This window comes from Pygocentrus nattereri, chromosome 5, assembly GCF_015220715.1.
Source record: "Pygocentrus nattereri isolate fPygNat1 chromosome 5, fPygNat1.pri, whole genome shotgun sequence".
In the NCBI taxonomy this organism is placed as follows: Eukaryota; Metazoa; Chordata; class Actinopteri; order Characiformes; family Serrasalmidae; genus Pygocentrus; species Pygocentrus nattereri.
Window position 1 is genome coordinate 16,176,440 of NC_051215.1, and position 20,738 is coordinate 16,197,177.

At 40.7% G+C, this 20,738-nt stretch overlaps 1 protein-coding gene across 2 annotated transcripts in view; it reads right to left on the minus strand.

Moving 5' to 3' along the window:
* Window positions 1-283: 283 nt before the first annotated feature.
* The window catches only part of hpgd (15-hydroxyprostaglandin dehydrogenase), a 34,076-nt gene continuing 13,621 nt past the window's right edge, over window positions 284-20,738 (minus strand). For both annotated transcript variants that reach the window (XM_017701469.2, XM_037538843.1), the window contains 3 exons: window positions 16,836-16,912; window positions 9,338-9,501; window positions 284-2,167 (listed from right to left, as the gene is read on the minus strand). In XM_017701469.2, coding sequence (XP_017556958.1) covers window positions 2,044-2,167; window positions 9,338-9,501; window positions 16,836-16,912 — 365 coding nt within the window. In that variant the 3' untranslated portion in view covers window positions 284-2,043. The remainder of the gene's footprint in view (window positions 2,168-9,337; window positions 9,502-16,835; window positions 16,913-20,738) is intronic.

The following is a 20,738-nucleotide window of genomic DNA, read 5'->3' on the forward strand; positions in this document are numbered from 1 at the left end:
ACACTGAAGTACACTGAACTCAATGTCATGTTCATAAACTCTTGTAATTTGTGATAAAGGTGCTAGAAGTAGCCATTAGAAGATAGGATATTATGGGTCTAATGTCTGCCAAGAAAATATTCCCCACCCCATTACACCACCACCAGTTTCAACTGTTGACAGAAGGCAGGCTGCGTCACAAATCAATCTTCAACTGTCCAGTTTTGGTGAGCCTGTGTTCACAGTAGCTTTATATTATATTATATAGTTATCTGATATTTAGGATTCTAAAAAAACATGCTCATTTTGTAGTTATAAAAATATTTTATTTCAACAGTTCGATTTGTCCAATGATATTTAAATCAACACAGAGTAATACAGATTCTTCCACCCTGCAAACTTGAATATGCCACTGACTTTTGTATTTTAAAAAAGAAAATACAAAATTGTGGCTATTCTTTGGCAGAACTGTTTTTGTGATTGAACGCAGTAGTTTAAAAAAAATCTATAATTACGAGAGACTACTGAGGTAAGATCAAGACTATATAGCAGTATCTAAGGTCAATAAATATCCAGACACAACATTGTATTTTCCAAAAAATCATTAAAAAATGTGGTTACAATCAGACTACACACTTTTGTACACATGATCATCAGAAATTAATACAGCAAAAAAAGCTCCCTCTATTCCTTTATACATTGCATTTTAACATTAGTGTGGAACCTGAAATACTGAACATTTTAAATGTGAATCGTATGCAGATTGTCCACCCCATTCCTATTTTAGTGGATTATTGAACAGATAATTTCACAGAGCAAGTTTGCTCATTTACTGTGGCTGGACACTTTAAGCCAAAAAGCCCAGACTGTCCAAAAAGGGGAAGAGCTAAGAAGCATTCCCATAGGAACACCTTAATCCGTGTCTTAAAGGAATACTCCTGCATTTTTCAAACTAATCTCTATCTGCTGTATCTCTTGTGCACTGTCTATGGCTATAGGCAATGAAGCTACTCTGAAAACCTGTTTACCAACTAGTAATAAAAGCCAATGGGCAATTGCTGGATATGAAAATAGGTACAGTATATGAAATGTATGATTGCCATGTATTGCATGTTTTGTCCAGAAAGAGCAGCGATATACTTCTTGTTTGAGTTCAAAAGTTTAGGCCAGGTTGGTTACTATCTTATGTTAAAACACATATATTTGTAGTGTCATTGATCTGTATAGTAAAAGAGTGCAATTTAATTTTTAATTAATAAAATTATTTATCAATATTACATTATTTTGATACACAATCTAAAGTTGATTTGTAGATTTTCCTTAATTTGTGTTAGTTGTGTTTTATCATAATAATAATAATAATAATAATAATAATAATAATAATAATAATAATAATAATACGCTTTTGTCACTCTGATTGTGATTACGTATTTATTCTCTTGGAAACAAATCACATTGCATTCAACTGTAATAGAAGCTTTATACATATTTTTTACAGTGATAGGAAACAATATCTCACAAAAAGCTCCAAATCCACTTGCTGAACCATTTTACTATGACCCATGTGAACATGCTTAAGTGAGGTATTTCTAAATTAAGATATTTTATTCTTTCCTAAATGCAAATCTACAGATTTAGCAGATAGAGATGAGGTTGAAAAATGTAAGTCACACAGCAAGCTAAAAAACTGTTTCTGTGAATAACCCTGCAGTTCATAAACAGTTACAGGACAGGGTTCTTGTGCTCATGCCCTGCAGTTTTTAGGCTTGGCTTCCTGGCCAGGGATTAAGCCTAGTCCTGGACAACACAGCATTTCAGGACAAGGCTTAATCTCATATTGTTTCCTCTTTTCCAATACACCTAATCCAAAATAATCTGGTCATTAATAAGACTTTCCTGGATTGAAGTGGTTGTGTCAGAGTAGAAATATATTCTAAAATGTGCATTTGCTGTTTGGCTAAGCCCAGTTTAAGCAGGTCTTTCATTAGGCTCTGATCAGCACTCCTAACATTGGTGAATGAAGGCCCTGAGCTGGAGCTGCTGATGTTTGGCTGAGGTGCTGCTTCAGGCAGAGAGTGGCTCATAGGTATGGAAGTGAATGCCTTTGGAACATGTGATCTTCATGACGGCACCATTCAGAGTCTCATCAGTTATAATGCGCATCATTCCCTCTGCAATCAGAGACGGCCTAGACACACACAAACATTCACATAAGTGACCAAAAAAGACACACTGCCCTAAAAACACAGAGCTAATGGAGTCGATTCCATACAATAATATGTTTTGCCTGAGTCTCAGTTCCAAAAATAAAGACATAAGCCCCTTTATCACATGCATTTTTATGTGAGGATTTGTGTTACTGCAAAAGCTATTGCTTTTGTTTTAACCTTAGACAGAACACAAAAATACAGATTTGAAGTCATTTTTCTGTTGCATTTAATATTTTACTTTATTTTACACTGTGGTCAAAAGATATTGAAGCCAGTGTAATTATTTGTGTGCAAAGATACATGCTATTTAGATCATGCTTCTTCAATTCTAGTCCATGACAGTAGCACAGTTGGGAGATTTGCTTACTTAAACATAGCTAGTAGACCTGATAACTAACAGATGAGTTAAATCAGAGAAGACAGGAAATCACCAAACTGTGCCTTGAGGACCAGAAGAACCCTGATCTAGTCAGTGACAGCAGCATCTTATACTTTTCAACGTCACTGTATAAAGTCTAAATTTCTGGAGTTGATGCACGGTTCCAAAATGCGTGGAATCACGAAATCGCTCGTTTTGTGAATCGAATCCCAGCCCTGGAAAAAATAATGCTATGAAGTTTGAATTCACATGTAGTTAATTTCCACATCATTACAAGATTACTCTTCATTAGTTTCACAGTTATTTGAAAGTTACTGAATCACATTACACAAGGAACTGGAATGTCAATGAAACATAATTGAAAAAAAAAACAAAAAAAACAGGAGTTTCCAAAACTGGAGATCAAAAAATTATTAAAATATACAGAGAAGGCAGGACTTCTGACAACCAAGCAAGACCTGCTAGATCACCAAAACTGTTCTTTAACAGTTCTTAAAGCTTTTCATCTTTGAGAGAGAGGAGAAACTCAAGCTCCACTCTTCAGATCTGGAAAAATACAAAAAACAAACAAAAACACATAGAAACAAAGTGTTTCTATCCACTATCCCACAGTACAAAGGAACCTCCACACTATGGATCTGAAAGAATGTGTAGCTGTCAAGAAGCATTTTAAGGAAATAGATGAAAAAGATGAAAATTAGCCAGTTAAAGAAAGAAGCTTCCAGTGTCAGACCAGTGGGCCTCCCAAGCCTCAGAGCTTAGACCTCAACATCACTGAATGTATTTGGCATTTGGATCATGACTAGTGGAAAATGCAACCAACTTCAAAGACTGAACTTTCTTTAAAAAAAGAAAGCAAGTCTCTTGAAAAGATTGGAAGCTATTGTAAATACAAAAAAGTGACAGCTGTTGAAGCTTCTATGTAATTTTCTGTTAAATCTAGATTTTCTGTTTTTTTCCTCATCCTGAAAAGTGAATGATTTGTACTTAAAGGCACTTTTGACTGAAACTAGTCCCGTACATCAGCACAGTTTTGCCTTACTTTGGGAAATCATTGTGTCAAACATAATGTATTTCATTCATGTGGAAATTATGTACATTTTTGATTGAAGTAAATGCACTTTTTTCAGTGTGTGAGAACAGTCCTTCTCTCGTCAAAGCACAACTCTCCAATCTTGGTTAGATAACACATTTCAAGTGGGATACAGGCAGATAACAGCTCCTTCAAGAGATAGAGCTGATGTCTCCCTGAGTGCACTCACAGGCTTGGCCTCAGTCCTATCTGCACTGAGTGGCTCAATAATTTATAGCTGAGAACAACATAATTCACAAAACACCAACCTAAGGACAAAATATATTTCCTAAAAGCCTCTCAGAGAACACACAGCATAAAGCAAACATTACTGTTGCTGTAATCACCAGAATTTGTGTGACTAGAATTCTATCCCAAGTAATTGTGGGACATTTCTATTGGTATTTTCATCATGACATGTTTACCCAGTGTTTGAGTTTATAACTTGCTACAATTTGCACTTAGCTAAAAGCTAATAGCATCAGTGGCATAGCTAGAAAGGAATTATTGGGTAGATTTATGAATAAGAGATTAGGCCAACTTGGTAGATGCAATTTACAAATTTGATGTCCCCCAGTGTCATAACATTACATTACTGGCTATTCTTGACAGTATTGCAGTCATCACCCTACCTGTTTTGTATGCTTTTACTCTATGGTGGGTAAAGTGATAGCAGTCAACCTGAAAGCTTGATTCACATGAGCACAACAAACATTGCAACACTATTCACTATAAAGCCTTTATACATTTGCCCACTGAACACTACCTAATTAAGTTAACATATGACATCTGAGATGTACAAAGATGAGTAAAAAAGCATACGACCATGGAAGGTGTGGAAAATGTTCATGGTCCTTTTATGCCTTACATGTAATGACTCAGTGCATTGAAGTAAAACTTCAAAAGTGTGTGTGTATGTGTATATATACACTGCTCAAAAAAATAAAGGGAACACTTAAACAACACAATATAACTCCAAGTAAATCAAATGTCTGTGAAATCAAACTGTCCATTTAGGAAGCAACACTGGTTGACAATCAATTTCACAGCTGTTGTGCAAATGGAATAGACAACAGGTGGAAATTATTGGCAATTAGCAAGACACACTCAATAAAGGAGTGGTTCTGCAGGTGGGGACCACAGACCACTTCTCAGTACCTGTGCTTTCTGGCTGATGTTTTGGTCACTTTTGAATGTTGGTGGTGCTTTCACACTCGTGGTAGCATGAGACGGACTCTACAACCCACACAAGTGGCTCAGGTAGTGCAGCTCATCCAGGATGGCACATTAATGCGAGCTGTGGCAAAAAGGTTTGCTGTGTCTGTCAGCGTAGTGTCCAGAGGCTGGATGCGCTACCAGGAGACAGGCCAGCACACCAGAAGACGTGGAGGAGGCCGTAGGAGAGCAACAACCCAGCAGCAGGACCGCTACCTCTGCCTTTGTGTAAGGAGGAACAAGAGAAGAACTGCCAGAGCCCTGCAAAATGACCTCCAGCAGGCCACAAATGTGCATGTGTCTGCACAAACGGTTAGAAACCGACTCCATGAGGATGGTATGAGGGCCCAACGTCCACAGATGGGGGTTGTGCTCACAGCCCAACACATGCAGGATGCTTGGCATTTGCCAGAGAACACCAGGATTGGCAAATTCGCCACTGGCGCCCTGTGCTCTTCACAGATAAAAGCAGGTTCACACTGAGCATGTGACAGACGTGACAGAGTCTGGAGATGCCATGAAGAGCGATTTGCTGCCTGCAACATCCTTCAGCATGACCGGTTTGGCAGTGGGTCAGTAATGGTGTGGGGTGGCATTTCTTTGGAGGGCCACACAGCCCTCCATGTGCTCACCAGAGGTAGCCTGTCTGCCATTAGGTACCGAAATGAGATCCTTTTCCTTATGCTGGTGCGGTTGGCCCTGGGTTCCTCCTAATGCAGGACAATGCTAGACCTCATGTGGCTGGAGTGTGTCAGCAGTTCCTGCAAGATTAAGGCATTGAAGCTATGGACTGGTCCGCCCGTTCCCCAGACCTGATTCCGATTGAGCACATCTGGGACATCATGTCTCGCTCCATCCACCAACGCCACGTTGCACCACAGACTGTCCAGGAGTTGGCAGATGCTTTAGTCCAGGTCTGGGAGGCCACACACAATACTGAGCCTCATTTTGACTTGTTTTTAAGGACATTACATCAAAGTTGGATGAGCCTGTAGTGTGTTTTTCCACTTTAATTTTGTGTGGGACTCCAAATCCAGGCCTCCATTGGTTAATAAATTTGATTTCCATTGATGATTTTTGTGTGATTTTGTTGTCAGCACATTCAACTTTGTACAGAACAAAGTATTCAATGAGAATATTTCATTCATTCAGATCTAGGATGTGTTATTTGAGTGTTCCCTTTATTTTTTTGAGCAGTGTATATATATATATATATATGTATATAAATGTGTTGATTTCCTGAAATACTCAAAAGTGGAGGAAACTATGAAGCAGACATGTATTTCATCACACACTACAGCGGCTGCAACATCTGACCAAAAGTGTGGTCGCAGTGTGTTTCAGCAGGATATATACACTGTGAATAAGCCTGACATGTGTATGTTTGCGCATTAATGTGTCATCTAGAGAAAGATAAGGTGATTTTTAGTTTAACTTTAACTCTGTCTCAGACATATGGCTACTGCTCTCTCCCTCTCTCTTCTACCAAATGAACAGCAGAACTTTTTTCAGGGGCTTTCATATTCATGTGAAATGAAGGATTGATCTAGATAATAGATCCCATCAGGAGAGATTATTGGTAGAAAATTTGTTGAAAATCAGATTTTGCTCTTAATCCAAGTGTCAATCAGCTATAATACGTTATAATGCAGATAATAATATAATATAATACAGCTATAATGTTTTGTGTCCAAAGTTTACAGTTATGACACCATTGTATCTTATAAATAATGGAAGCCTATACTTACTGATAGGAATGGGAATAGATACTGATTCTGTTTATTGGTCCGATTCTTTATCGATTAATTTACTGATTCCTGATCAAATTTCTGTTTGGGATAAGGTAGGCCTACAAAGGTTTTCAGCGTCAGCACAGCTGTTTTATTATTTCCGAGTCTGAAAACAGTATAGTCTGCCTAATAAGATTTGAACATGTTAAAATTAATTACAATGCTCCTTTTCTTGAAAGGATATAATTTCAAACAAAGGACTTTGTCAACACAAAGTCTAAAATATCTAAAATAGATGAAAAGCAAAAAATCTGCAAAGCCTCCATGTGTGTCAATGTTATTACAATCCTGATTCTGAAAACCTTGTAACACTGTGCAAAATGTAAATAAAAACATTTTGATTGAAAATAAAGTACAAAGTGCAATGACAACATATTAAATGTTGAAAATCAGAAATGTTATCGTTTTTTGGAAAAATATATGACCATTTTGAATTTTATGCCAGCAGCACTTATTTAAAAAAGTTGGGACAGGGGCAACAAAACACTGGCAGAGTTGTGTTATGCTAAAAAACACATGTTGTATTTGTAGTATTTTCAATAAAATATAGGGTTTAAATGATTTCATTACATTCCTGTTTCTGTTTATATTTTGCACAGCATCCCAAATTTTTTGGAAAAGGAGTTGTATAACATGGTGCATTTACCCTCTGTAATAGATATGCTGCTCGGTTGGGAAGCTAAGGCATTCCTAGAATTTTAGCCAATGTAGCATCGAAGGATTTCAACATACTGCTGGTGTTTCTACACTTACTTAAAATGATAATTTTATAGACATTGCAAATAGCACTGTTGTTGTCTTTCTTGTGAAAGGAAGCCACGCTTTGGACTGCTTCTTCCTTTCCACTATATCCTCCTTCTTGTGTTCCTTCAAGTTCTTCTGTCAGAAAAACATGTCGGCGATATATGGAACAGATAACCTCAGAGACATATGATTCCAGTGAATTAGACAATTTGGATCCAGTTCTCAACTGGAACTGGTTCTTGATTCCCATTCCTACTTACTGACCGGTTAAGAAAAAAGGTAATCTCAAATTGACTTGCTTATGTGATATAACATGCTGTTATCTATAAACATGAAAAAATAGACAAAAGGTACACAAAGATGGCTACTAATGTTTTAACTATGCATTGTCTTGTATGGCATGGGATAAATCACATTTTTATTGTTATTGAGATGTGAGTGTCCTTGATACTCACATTGTTAAGGGCCACAGTGACAAAACTGACCAAATTACCAGCATCAAATCATTATAAATGCATCAGCAGGAATGTAGCATTAGAAGCCCAACAAGCATGTCTATGTGGATCATTCTACTGAACGGGTTCAAAGGCAGAGTTGAACATGTATCAGATTTTTAATTATCTTCACTTTAAATTAAAATCCACTTAAGTATGTTTATTTTATTAAAATAAATGAATGAGCATTCCATTTTGTCACTACCAATATAACAGTAATGCCTTTGAAACATTTTTTGAAAAGCAAAAAATAAGGACTATTTAAGCACTATTTAAAAATAAGGACTATTTTCATAAATTTAGGGCTTAAGGTTTGGGACAGCCACCTCCCAAAAGAAAGTACCCCATAAATGATGATGTAGTAAACATGTAGATTATTACTTTCTCAAATAATGCCTTGGGTTTAAATAGAACACAACATACTCCTAAAAAATATATAGTCTACATACTAATTTTATTCATTTTATTAAATATTTTAAATAGTTTTTTTCATGGTTTGCATGCAGTTTGAACTATTTCTAATCTGTCCAATAGGAAATAACATCAAGAGAAAGTTATCCAGTTGGGAAACCCTGCTTGTGAAACACTCTCGTGATGGAAAAAGAACAAAACAATGTCAAACTGTGGAACTGGGAGACAGTGATCTAGAGAATGAAAGGAATGTCAAGAGATGTCCTTGACATGAACTACCAGCATGCTGTTGACTCCCACAGCGATAAGAGACTCCTCACATCAACCAGAATATTCCTTCCTTGCCTATACAAAGGCAGAAGAACTGATCCCACATCCCATGATGGATTCCTCAGATGAGGTTTGTCTCTACCTCTATCCTCTTTCCTTTTCTTCTAAACTCAATGTGTCTATCTTTAGCTCCATCTCTATTTTCTTATCTCATTCATGCAGCTTTACTTTGTTCATCATATCTCATCTCCCCAGTGGCTGGTAAACACGCACCTTATAATAAGCAAGAGCTAAACAGGACATGCTCTTTATTTACTACAAACCTTGGAGTGTGTTGGGTTCACTCAGTGACACTGCACATCAAACAGCTTATATAACTTGGATTTGGATGAATATATCAGAGGACACATATGTCATCTTCAGCTGCAGCTTCAAATTCCTGTACTGGAAACTGACTGGTAGTAAACTGTAGTCATTATTTCTACCTGCATGCATTCACTGCTGATTTGCTAAGCCTACAAAACTACCCCTACTGGAATCGTCAGACACCAAATATATCTGACTGAATACGTCTGGTGTAAGGGGTACTACTTTAAGGCCTTTAATACGTGATCCCTTGAATAAGGAATAAAGAATAAGGGAGTAGCATGTAGAATACCTTATCAACTGTCCTATTAAAACAGATTACATTGACTGGGATTGAGTTATTAATATTAAACTAGTCAAGCCATGCATTTTTATTGAAGAGAGAGGACACAGCGCCCTGTACTCACTTAAGCACCCCAAATTTGTCCATTCTCTGCTTGAACTCGTCTTTGAACTTGACAAACTTGCCCATGGTCTCCTCGTTTTCGACGGTGCGAAGCAGCTGTGTGTCCACGAAGGCCGGGCACAGGGCGTTGATCCTCACCCCATAATCACCCTGCTCAGACGCGTCCTGCCAGGGAGAAAACATGTCCAAACAAGGTCAGCCTAAATAACACATGTTTCGCAAAGAATGTGTCAACATGCAGACAGAGGAGACAGAGATGTTATCTGTGAGCTTCCTGGGTTAGCTAGTGCAGTCTGAATTCTGCAGCTGCTTCTCCTCCCCTATATCATCTATCTGTTTCAAAACGAGATAAACTCATCTCAAAGATGCTTTACTGGTATGACAATATTGATAAATTGTATTGTCATGGCATTTCTTGTTTATCATGCATCATTCTGTAACCCTGTCAAACCAAACGTTGTGCCTCTAGACTTTGGCAATGTGTTCTATATCTCATTTAAATCTGCTGCCAGAGTTGTCATTTTGTGTGCATGTCAGCATATGGAACTAGAGTGTACCGTGTGCTACTGCAGTGCTTCCCACACATAGGTTGTACTTTGGCAATGCACCAAGGTATACTGATAGTGGCCAAAGTTTATTTCGACTGTTTAAAAAAAATGTTTTGATTAATCTAATATTCACTTAACAGTGCCCAGATTCCTCCCAAAAGGATTTCAGTGTTAAGATCATCTTTACTGCTAGAGAGAGTGGTCAGTGTGATGCTTGCTCTACCTTTTAAAAATTGTCTTTGTGCAAAGATGCTTTCGGCAAATTCCAGCCCAGGAGAGAAGGAGGAATAGAGACTCATAGTTTAGGTACACTGTGTACAACTTCATAGTGTCAGAAAAGTGCTTTGCTGTCATTAAGGTGGCTTAAATTTTATTGAGATACAGCCAGAACTGGTCATTTTAGTGGTCGATATTTTTTGACAAGTGTTTAACTTATTTTGCCATCAATTATAATTTGTTCTTTCAATTAAAACTAGAGCACAACTGATAAGCTATCCTAACAATATGAGCTCATTACAGATAAATCGATCTTGGTATTTATGATAAATGACAATTTAAAAAGAAACCGATAGATGGAAGACAAATCCATCAACCATGTTATGCATGTTGTCGTTGAGTAATTTGTCCATCAGAGGGCACTTCCCTGGTGGCTGACCCAAGCAGAGCCGAGCAGAATACTCCACAATGGATATCATCTGCGTTTATGATAAGCTGGTACTTGTCACATGAAATATGTTATTTAATAATAATAAAAAGATCTCCATTAGCCCTCCTTTTAGACTAAATAAACCTGGCAACATTTATGTCATCAGTAATGTAAAAGCCGGTACTGTCAGCAAACATCAGAATTAGCCTATGTTACAGTAGTTGAGTGGTGCAGGCTAAACTGTTGATAAGCTTGATTGTAAATTTATTTATGAAACAATGTGGCTATCCTAGCAAGCAAACAAACAACTGTCCTATCTTTCTTTGTTTTCTGTGGCTATCCTAGCGAGCAAACAAACAACTGTCCTATCTTTCTTTGTTTTCTGTGGCTATCCTAGCGGGCAAACAAACAACTGTCCTATCTTTCTTTGTTTTCTGTGGCTATCCTAGTGAGCAAACAAACAACTGTTCTATCTTTATTTGTTTTCTGTGGCTATCCTAGCGAGCAAACAAACAACTGTTCTATCTTTGTTTTCTGTGGCTATCCTAGCGAGCAAACAAACAACTGTCCTATCTTTCTTTGTTTTCTGTGGCTATCCTAGCGAGCAAACAAACAACTGTCCTATCTTTCTTTGTTTTCTGTGGCTATCCTAGCGAGCAAACAAACAACTGTCCTATCTTTCTTTGTTTTCTGTGGCTATCAACAACTTCTTTAACAGAGAAAAGCAAATTAAACAGCAGAAGTGGATTTTTTAGCATTGGCTACACTAGTAAGAAATTAGAGTAATGTTCTGCCCCAAACTGTGCCTCAGAATCAGACAAAAAGCCACTGAGACTGCTAGAGGGTAAATGAGAAGCACTTCCTAATTTACTTTTCAAATAGTGTTTCCCTTTCCTAAGAGTTAACATTAGGTAGTAAGAGCAAAAGTAAGTTCCACTGCACTGCAAATTGTTCTGAGCCAGTCTCACAGCTGGAAATATGAGATTATTATCTCATTCTGGAGCTTCTGAATTCATGGTATATTCTTAAATTGATCATGAATGTGTCTTTTATGCCTGAATTAGTCAGAAAATGTCAAATTTTCATAATTCCCTGAGGTTAAAAAAAGAGGTTACATTGACATTACAATATGCACCATTCTCTTTCACTTGTTTTGAGATTCAGTGACACAAAACATTTAAGTTCAGTTGCTAGATTTAAGAAAAAACAAATACAGTTTTCCTTCAGTTTCCTCTACAGAGGTTTTTTCATTGATTTCATTCATCACTTGTTTCAAGTGAGCAATGTGCTCCTGGTAGGGTCTCCCAGGGCGAACAGGTCTGGAGTGAACACCCAGACTAACACGATCCAAAAACCCACCATGAAAAATGGGCACAGAAAACAGTGTACCCTGCCCAGGATAGGGTCACCAGGACCTACCCCTGGAGCCAGGCCTGGGGGTAGTGTCCCCCGGCAAACGCCTGGTGGCTGGGCAGCCCACATAACCCAGCCAGGCTCAACCCGAAGAGGCAACATGGAGGGACCATGTGGGCCCACCACCTGGAAGGTCCAGCATGGGGGAGTGGTGCAGTGCTGCACAGACAGTGGGAGATTGCAGGGGAGCTCTTGGTGGCCTATGCCTTTGCAGCAGAAACTGGCTCTTTGGCATGTGCAAGGTAACCTCACTGGGGGGAGGGAGGCCAGAGCCGGAGCCGGAGTTTGTGCGGGAGGTTGAGAGGTACCAACTAGATATATTTGGGCTCACCTCCACCCACAGTGTTGGCTCTGAAACCAAACTCCTTGATAGGGGTTGGTCCTTCTCCTACTCAGGGGTTGCACAGGGTGAGAGGGGCCGGGCAGGAGTGGGGATACTCAGAAGTCCCTGGCTGGTAGCCGTGCAGTTGGAGTTTGTCCCGGTGGATGAGAGGGTCGCCTCAATGAGAATTAAAATCACAGAGAGGAAAACTCTGACTGTCTGACTGTGTGTGCTTATGCACCAGAAAACACATCAGATACCGTGACGTCATATATACACTTCTGTGAAGACAGCATCATCCCATCACGCTCCAGAATCACTTTTAATAATGATAAACCCTGGTTCACACCAAAACTCAGACAGCTTCGCCAGCAGAAAGAGGTTGCTTTCAGAGAAGGAGACAGAGTCAGCTACAGAGGTGCAAAGTATGAATTTAGCAGGGAGGTGTTAAAGGCTAAATCCAAGTACAATGCTCGTCTGAAGCAGCGGTTCTATGCTGACGACTCTGCCACTGTATGGAGGGGGCTGAAAGAGATCACCAACTATAGGCCCAGAGCACCTCATTGTTCAGAAGATTTCAAACTGGCTAACGACCTTAACGACTTCTATTCACTTCTATAACGACTCCACCCCCCACACCACAATACACTCAACCACTTTGGATTGCCCATCGGCCCCCTCTGCCCTCTCAGTCCAGGAGGAGGATGTGAACAGGCTGTTTAAGAGGCTAAATCCACACAAGGCTTCGGGCCCTGACTCCGTGTCCTCTGCCACCTTGAGACACTGTGCTGATGAGCTGGCCCCAGTCTTCACGGGAATCTTCAACTCTTCCCTGGAGTCATGCCATGTCCCAGCCTGTTTCAAGTCCTCCATCATCGTCCCTGTCCCCAAAAAAACACGCGCCACAGGACTTAATGACTACAGGCCTGTGGCCCTGACGTCCGTAGTCATGAAGACCTTTGAACGTCTGGTTTTATCCCACCATCACCAACCCCCTTCTGGACCCCCTGCAGTTTGCCTACAGAGCCAACAGGTCCGTAGATGATGCCATAAACCTGGCCCTCCACTTCATCCTGCAGCATCTGGACTCCCCAAGAACCTACGCTAGGATCCTGTTTGTGGACTTCAGCTTTGCATTCAATACTATCCTTCCCACTCTGCTCCAGGACAAGCTCTCTCTGCTCCATGTGCCTGACTCCACCTGCAGGTGGATCACAGACTTCCTCACGGACCGCAGTCAGCGAGTACGGCTGGGGAAGATTGTCTCGGACACGCGGACTTTAAGCACAGGATCTCCTCAGGGCTGTGTACTTTCCCTTCTGCTCTTCTCCCTGTACACCAACTGCTGCACCTCCATCCATGACTCTGTCAAACTGATTAAGTTTGCGGACGACACCACCCTCATTGGACTCATCTCAGACGGTGATGAGTCTGCCTACAGGAAGGAGGTGGACCGGCTGGTGACCTGGTGCAGCAACAGCAACTTGGTGCTCAATGCCCAGGAGAGAGTGGAGATGACTGTGGACTTCAGGAAAGCCACAAGCCCCCTGCCCCCCCTTATCCTTACCGACACCCCCATCACCACTGTGGACTGTTACCGGTTCCTTGGCACCACCATCACCCAGGACCTCAAGAGGGAGGTGAACATCAACTCCCTCATCAAGAAGGCTCAGCAGAGGATGTACTTTCTGCGGCAGCTGAGGAAAGCCAAACTGCCGGCCCAGCTGATGGTACAGTTCTACACGGCCATCATCGAGTCCATCCTCAGCTCCTCCATCACAGTGTGGTATACTGAGGCCACTGCCAGGGACAGACAAAGGCTGCAGCGCATTGTGCGCTCTGCTGAGAAGGTGATAGGCTGCAGCCTCCCATCTCTCCAAGACCTGTACATCTCCAGGACTGTGTGGAGAGCGGATCGGATTATAGCAGACCCTTCTCACCCCGCACACGGACTATTTGATCCACTCCCCTCGGGCAGGAGGCTTCGGTCCATTCGGACCAGAACCTCCCGCCACAGGAACAGTTTCTTCCCCTCTGCCATTGGACTCAAGAACAATATATAATCACGTCACTTACCTCTTTATAACCCTGCCTTGGTCACTTTACCTGAATTACACTACTCCACGTGCACTGTTGTATATAGTACTGTTGTACATGCCTTTTGTATTTTTATTTTTATTCATTCTATCTATATATTTGCATAGAGTATTTAACTATGTGGACTTAATTTTGCATGCCTATTACTACTTGTTTTTTATGTTGCACCTTCATGCCAAAGCAAATTCCTAGTCTGTGAATCCTGTTCATTGACAATGGCAATAAAACTTCTTCTGATTCTGATTATTTGGTCTTCTTGGAGCGAGTGGGCGGGGTTCTGGAAAGGGTCCTGCCTACAGACTCCATAGTCTTGCTGGGGGACTTCAATGCTCATGTTGGCAATGACTGGGAGACCTGGAGAGGTGTGATTGGGAAGAACGGCCTGCCCGATCTAAACCCGAATGGTGAATTGACTTCTGTTCCAGGCATGGATTGTCCATAACGAAAACCAAGTTTGAACACAAGGATGTTCATAAGTGTACATGGTACCACAGCTCTTTGGGTCAGAGGTCAATGATCGACTTTGTTGTTGTTTCATGTGACTTGGGACCATATGTTCTGGACATCTGGGTAAAGAGATGTGCTGAGCTGTCAACTGATCACCATGTGGTGGTGAGTTGGATCAGATGGCAAGGGAAACTGTTGGTCAGACCCGGTAGGCTCAAGCAAATAGTGAGGGTGTGCTGGGAATGACTGTCAGAGGCCCCTGTATGGAATGATTTCAACTCCCACCTCTGCGAGAGCTTTTCTCATTTGCTGGGGGAGGTAGGGGACATGGAGTCTGAATGGACCCTGTTCAAAACCTCAATTGTGGAAGCTGCCAGGCATAGCTGTAACCAAAAGCTTGTAGGTGCCTGTTGGGGTGGTAACCCAAGAACCCCCTGGTGGACACCAGTGGTGAGGGAGGCTGTCAAGCTGAAAAAAGAGGCCTTTAGGGACTGGATGGCCCGAAGGACTCCCTACTCAGCAGAGAGCTACCAACAGGTGAAAAAGGTGGCAGCCGCAACGGTGGCAGAAGCAAAATCCAGGGTGTGGGAGGAGTTTGGCGAAGCCATGGAAAAAGATTTTCGGTCGGCTTCAAGGAGGTTCTGGACAACTGTCCGGCAACTCAGAAGTGGTCAGGGTGGCTGCGCCAAAGCTGTATTCGGCAAGGGTGGAGGAACTCCGACTTCAAATGAGGATATTGTTGGTTGGTGGAAGGAGCACTTTGAAGAACTCCTTAATCCGGGAGACATGCCTCCAACAGGAGTCAGGGCCGGAGGCCTCTGGTGGGTCAAGATCCATTTCCCTGGTGGAGGTCACTGAGGTAGTTGGCAAGCTCTTCAGTGGCAAGGCACCGGGGGTGTCTGAGATTCGTCCAGAGATGCTTAAGGCTCTGGATATTGTGGGGCTGTTGTGGCTGACGTGCCTCTGCAGTATTGCATGGACCTCAGGAACAGTACCCTTTAACTGGCAGGCCGGGGTGGTGGTCCCCATTTTTCAAAAAGGGGACTGGAGGGTGTGTGCCAACTATCGGGATATCACACTGCTCAGCCTCCCTGGGCACCTCTATGCCAAGGTGCTGGAAAGGAGACCGATAGTTGAACTTCAGACTGAGGAGGAACAATGCAGGTTCTGTCCCAGCTGTGGAACAATGGACCAGTCTGCATGCGTTTTGTGGATTTGGAGAAGGCTTATGACCAGGTTCCCTGAGATATCTTGTGAGAGGTCCTCTGGGAGTATGGGGTACCGGGGCTACTACTCCGGGCCATTCGATCTCTGTACTCCCAAAGTGAGTACTGTGTTCATATACGGCATTAAGTTGAACCCTTTCATTGTTAGCGTTGGGCTCTGGCATCTTTACATGACATCATCCCGGCTCAGCAGCATTATGTGATAGGGGCAGGCTTAGCTAGCAGGTGGGAATTTGCCATGACTAATTTGAGGAGAAAATTGAATAACATTTCTCAAAAAAAATATGATGGCAACAATATGTTTAGTTATGCATTTTATATTAGTTTATTAGTTATTACTATTAACTATTGCTAATGCTATTATACTGTCAATGTTCTTCCCCATTTCCCCTCAAGCTTTACATTCTTGTACATATCTGCCAGCTAAAGCAGCATTATGTCCTTCTAATGATATTTCAGCCAGTGCAGATTTTTTCTTTAAACTGAAGATGGTACACTGACAGAAATTTACTTGACAAATGAGTCCATTATTTCCACATGAATAAGTTATATTACATTAGTTAATTTTTGTCTTTCAGTTTATATACTTTTGCCAGTGCTGATGACAATTTATTGATTTAGTGATGAAAAAAATGATGTATCATGTAAATTTAATGTAGCACTTTTTCACTGTAGCCATTGAGGGAAGATTAGTTGGCATAAAGAACCTTTTTTCCAAAAAACATGTTCCATTAAACATGGTGTCTCATACTGTTGAACATGAGACTGTAACAACAGGACAAAATGAATGATGTACTCACTGCCATTGCTCTGGAGAAGCCGATCACACCGTGTTTAGTGGCTGTATACACCGGTTGATGAGGGGAATGCAGGAATGCTGGGAGAATACAAACAACAGAAACATACATTAAGCAATTACAGAAGTCAAAGCTTTAAAGGCACTGCACATTGGGCATAAAGCATCCAAAAACTGTCATTGTTTTTAATAAAACTGCCCACACTGGAGCTGACATTCAGCGTTGACGCATGCTTTCTGCAGAATTTTGTCATTAATGTCTTAAATTAAAGCCATATCAAGAGCACAGAAAGCCAGAACAGATGACACTGCTTGAAAGGCAGTGAGTCTTTTAGATAAACAGACAAATGCTAATGTCATATTACCTCCGCTAACATCTTTTTTCATCTTATATCTTTCAGCCTGAAAACATTGCGGTGAGGGAGTAAGCTCACAGCAAGCCTGATAAATGATGCAGAAAGCTTTATTTACAGAGTAAAAAAGAACTTGAACTAGTTTTTTCACCCCCTCACCCAATGACACAGCAGTACAGCAGCGTTTTGTACAGCATCTGCGATGTAATGGTATATTATGATGCATCTGGTGTGAAGTGGCCTTTAGGCTACAATACTATAGGTGTTATATACTTTGGTGAAAAATCTCATTATACAATTTTCCTTACCCCAAATATTGATTTGCCAAGATGCCAATGTTTGGTGTCTGAAGTTTGCTTCTTTCATTTTTCATTGCAGCTATATGGCTAATGTAGTTAACAAGTAATGGACAATTATAGAGTTAGCATTATGCAAACTCCATTGTTTCACACTACTGAACACGTTATTTTTACAAGCAGACAAAACTACAGACAGAATTCAGGCTTCAAGATGGTTTCATTGAAATGCTTCTACTATATAGCACTTTGAGATTTGCTTAAAATGTAAAGTGCGTTACAAATAAAATTCATTATTATTATTATTATTATTATTAGGGTTCAAGCACTTAAGTGCTGAACCCTATTGTTATTGTTCCGTTTTTTCTTATTATTATTATTATTATTATTATTATTATTATTCACTTATAGGGACTCACATTGGCCTGATGGTGGCGCTATAGCAGAATTTTTACGTTTTATGCCATAACTCCCACACCGTAGGTCCTAGACAAAAAATTCAACTTCTGCTACATTCCTTGGCTCAAGCCACACCAAACTGCTATTTCCGATTTTAGTTCCGCCTACTTAGATTTTTTGCTAATTTGCATAATATGCAAAACCTACTTTTGCCAACTAGTCCTAGGTCTTTCAACCCATCCTGTCGATCTTGGTGTCAAATTACTCAGAAGAGTCTGTACATCAATAATTATTACAAAAATGTTGACATTCTTCAATGGGAGACTTGTCACATGTCAATCAACAGCTCAGAGGCGGAGCTTCTTTTACTTCAACATCCATATCTCCACAACGCTTGCTTCGTTTTGCATGCCACTTGATATCTTGATAGTACACATGATTGTGAGGTCACAGGACAAAGCTGGCCAACATTGGTCAATAGGGGGCGCTATAACGTGGAAAAAATTGTTTCTCAGCAACCATAAGTCACATCAAGCCAAAACTTCATATGGTGCATCAGTGACCTAATGTAACTCAGGACACACAGTGATGACGTCATACCGCAAACAACATGGCCGCCACAAGCCAATTAATTGCCATTGGCCATTTGACACCCTTATCGTTGACCAATCCACACCAAAATAGGTAGGTGCACTCATATATACACCCTCTAACACATATTAAGACGACAAGTCGGTCGGCCACCAGGGGGCGTAGTTCAAAAACAGCACAGACACCAAACGTCATACGGACGAAATTCTTTTTTCCCCTCATAAAGGGTCTTGCCATGTACAAAAAAGCCTCAAGAACCCATAGGCTCTGCCCCTTCCCTTTTGAGATAATTTGCATGATATGCAAAAACATGCGCATTATTGAGCGCAAACTACTCCTAGGTTTTTTATCATACTGACACATATTTGGTATCCACACATTCACAAGAGTCTGAAGTTTAATATTTATTAAAAAAAGTTGACATTTCCACATTACGAGTTGCCAGCAGCCAATCAAATGTAAGGTACCTAAATTCCACCGCAAATTCTGAACAAATCCAGCTCTAACTTATAAATGCTTTGGCCGATTGCCACCATACATGGCACACTTGTTACCCATGGGCCACAGAGCTACTCTACCAATTTTGGTGTCCCTGAGTTACTAGGGGGCGCTATAGCATCAAAAGAACAGTTTGACTTTGCAATTCATTCAGCTGTTTAGGCCTTTACTTCATTGTAGCTTCTGGACAGGCACTGGAACAACACACACACACACACACACACACACACACACACACACCCTACAGAACTACATCTCACCATGTGACTCCTTTCTATGAATTGAATCAGTTTGACCTTGCAAGTTATTGACCTGTTTTGGGCCTTTACTACCTTGTAGGCCTCTTAACTGGAAACTACCATGAATAAATACACTTTGTGTATTTTTATTGATGTTGATTACAATTATTTTAGGCCTTTACTAGTATTTAGACATGCACACTCAGACACACACACACACACACAGACACACACATACACAGGCCTACCTCTATGCTTCATATATACAATTCTCTAGCCATTTCATATACTACACTAATCTCAGCATGTGATGTTTTACTTCTATGATCTGAATCGTTTTTCCATTACAATGTTTTGTGACCTTTTGGCCCTTTGTGCCTCATAAGCCAGTTACATGGACACTGACACTTAAGAGCATGCTTCATGTATTCAAATCAAAGGTTAATTAATAATTATTCACTATATGGCCCCTGGGCCTTTAGGGGTTCCATGGATGCCTTAGCGTGCTTGAACCCGCAATCGCCGCTTGCGGCTATATTTATTATTATTATTGTTGTTGTTGCTTTTAGCTATGCAATTTATTTTTGCCCAGTTTTTTATAGATAACAGTATGTCAAAGAGTGTAAGAGAACTCAGCAATGCAACACAGTTTTAGGCCAAAGTTTGATGTTTTAGGTATAATCCTAATTGCTAGGGTATTTCAGTGATATTAGCCTAGTAGTTCCAGTGCAAAACTAAAGTAGCAGACACCGCACACGTCTTGGCTGATTACATTTGGGGTAAGAGTTGGAAACTGTATGAGACAATTCCCTTAACATGATCTGCATGTTTTATTAGGTGTGGTAACCTAGTCTATGTTTCTATAGTGTTTTGCTATGAGGCCCTTTCAGCTACACACAGCAGGGTTTCATCTCACCAGGGGCCAAAGCCGAACAACGTCTGTGACTGATTCCTTATGTTTCCGTCATGGAAAAATTTAACCTTCCAAGGCCGAGGATTTCTCCATCCTTCACTTTTAATTTCAACATGAAAACCCTGCTGGCTGCTGAGTGTGTTTAAAGCTGCTCTCCAGAAACACAAAAGGGCTAAGGATCATTTCCCAGGCTAATGTGCTTCACTTTATAACGCAGTTACCCTGCTTCTCTTTATGTATTCATTTAATCCCATCTGCCAGTTTTTTTGGTCTTCCTGCTCTCCACTACACTCTAATAAATATCAGCTGCCTGTTTGGTCTGTTTCTTTTGCCTTAGTTTATCACTGAACTGTTGCAAACTGGATCCATTACTTCAAACCTCTCTGGCTTTGACATGATAAACAACTTTACAACTTGAACCAACCCTTCAATTACCAACAGCAGATGGGCAAAGATGTTGTTTACTATTAAACACCCTCTTGTGTGTTCTGAATGAATGAATCCAAACACAATGCTGATGAGTGGATAATCTGCTCAGGCACAATGGAATCCTCTGTTTCATGTATTTACCTCAGCCACAGATGTTCCAACCTTGGCTCGACTGCAAGCTCTACGTTA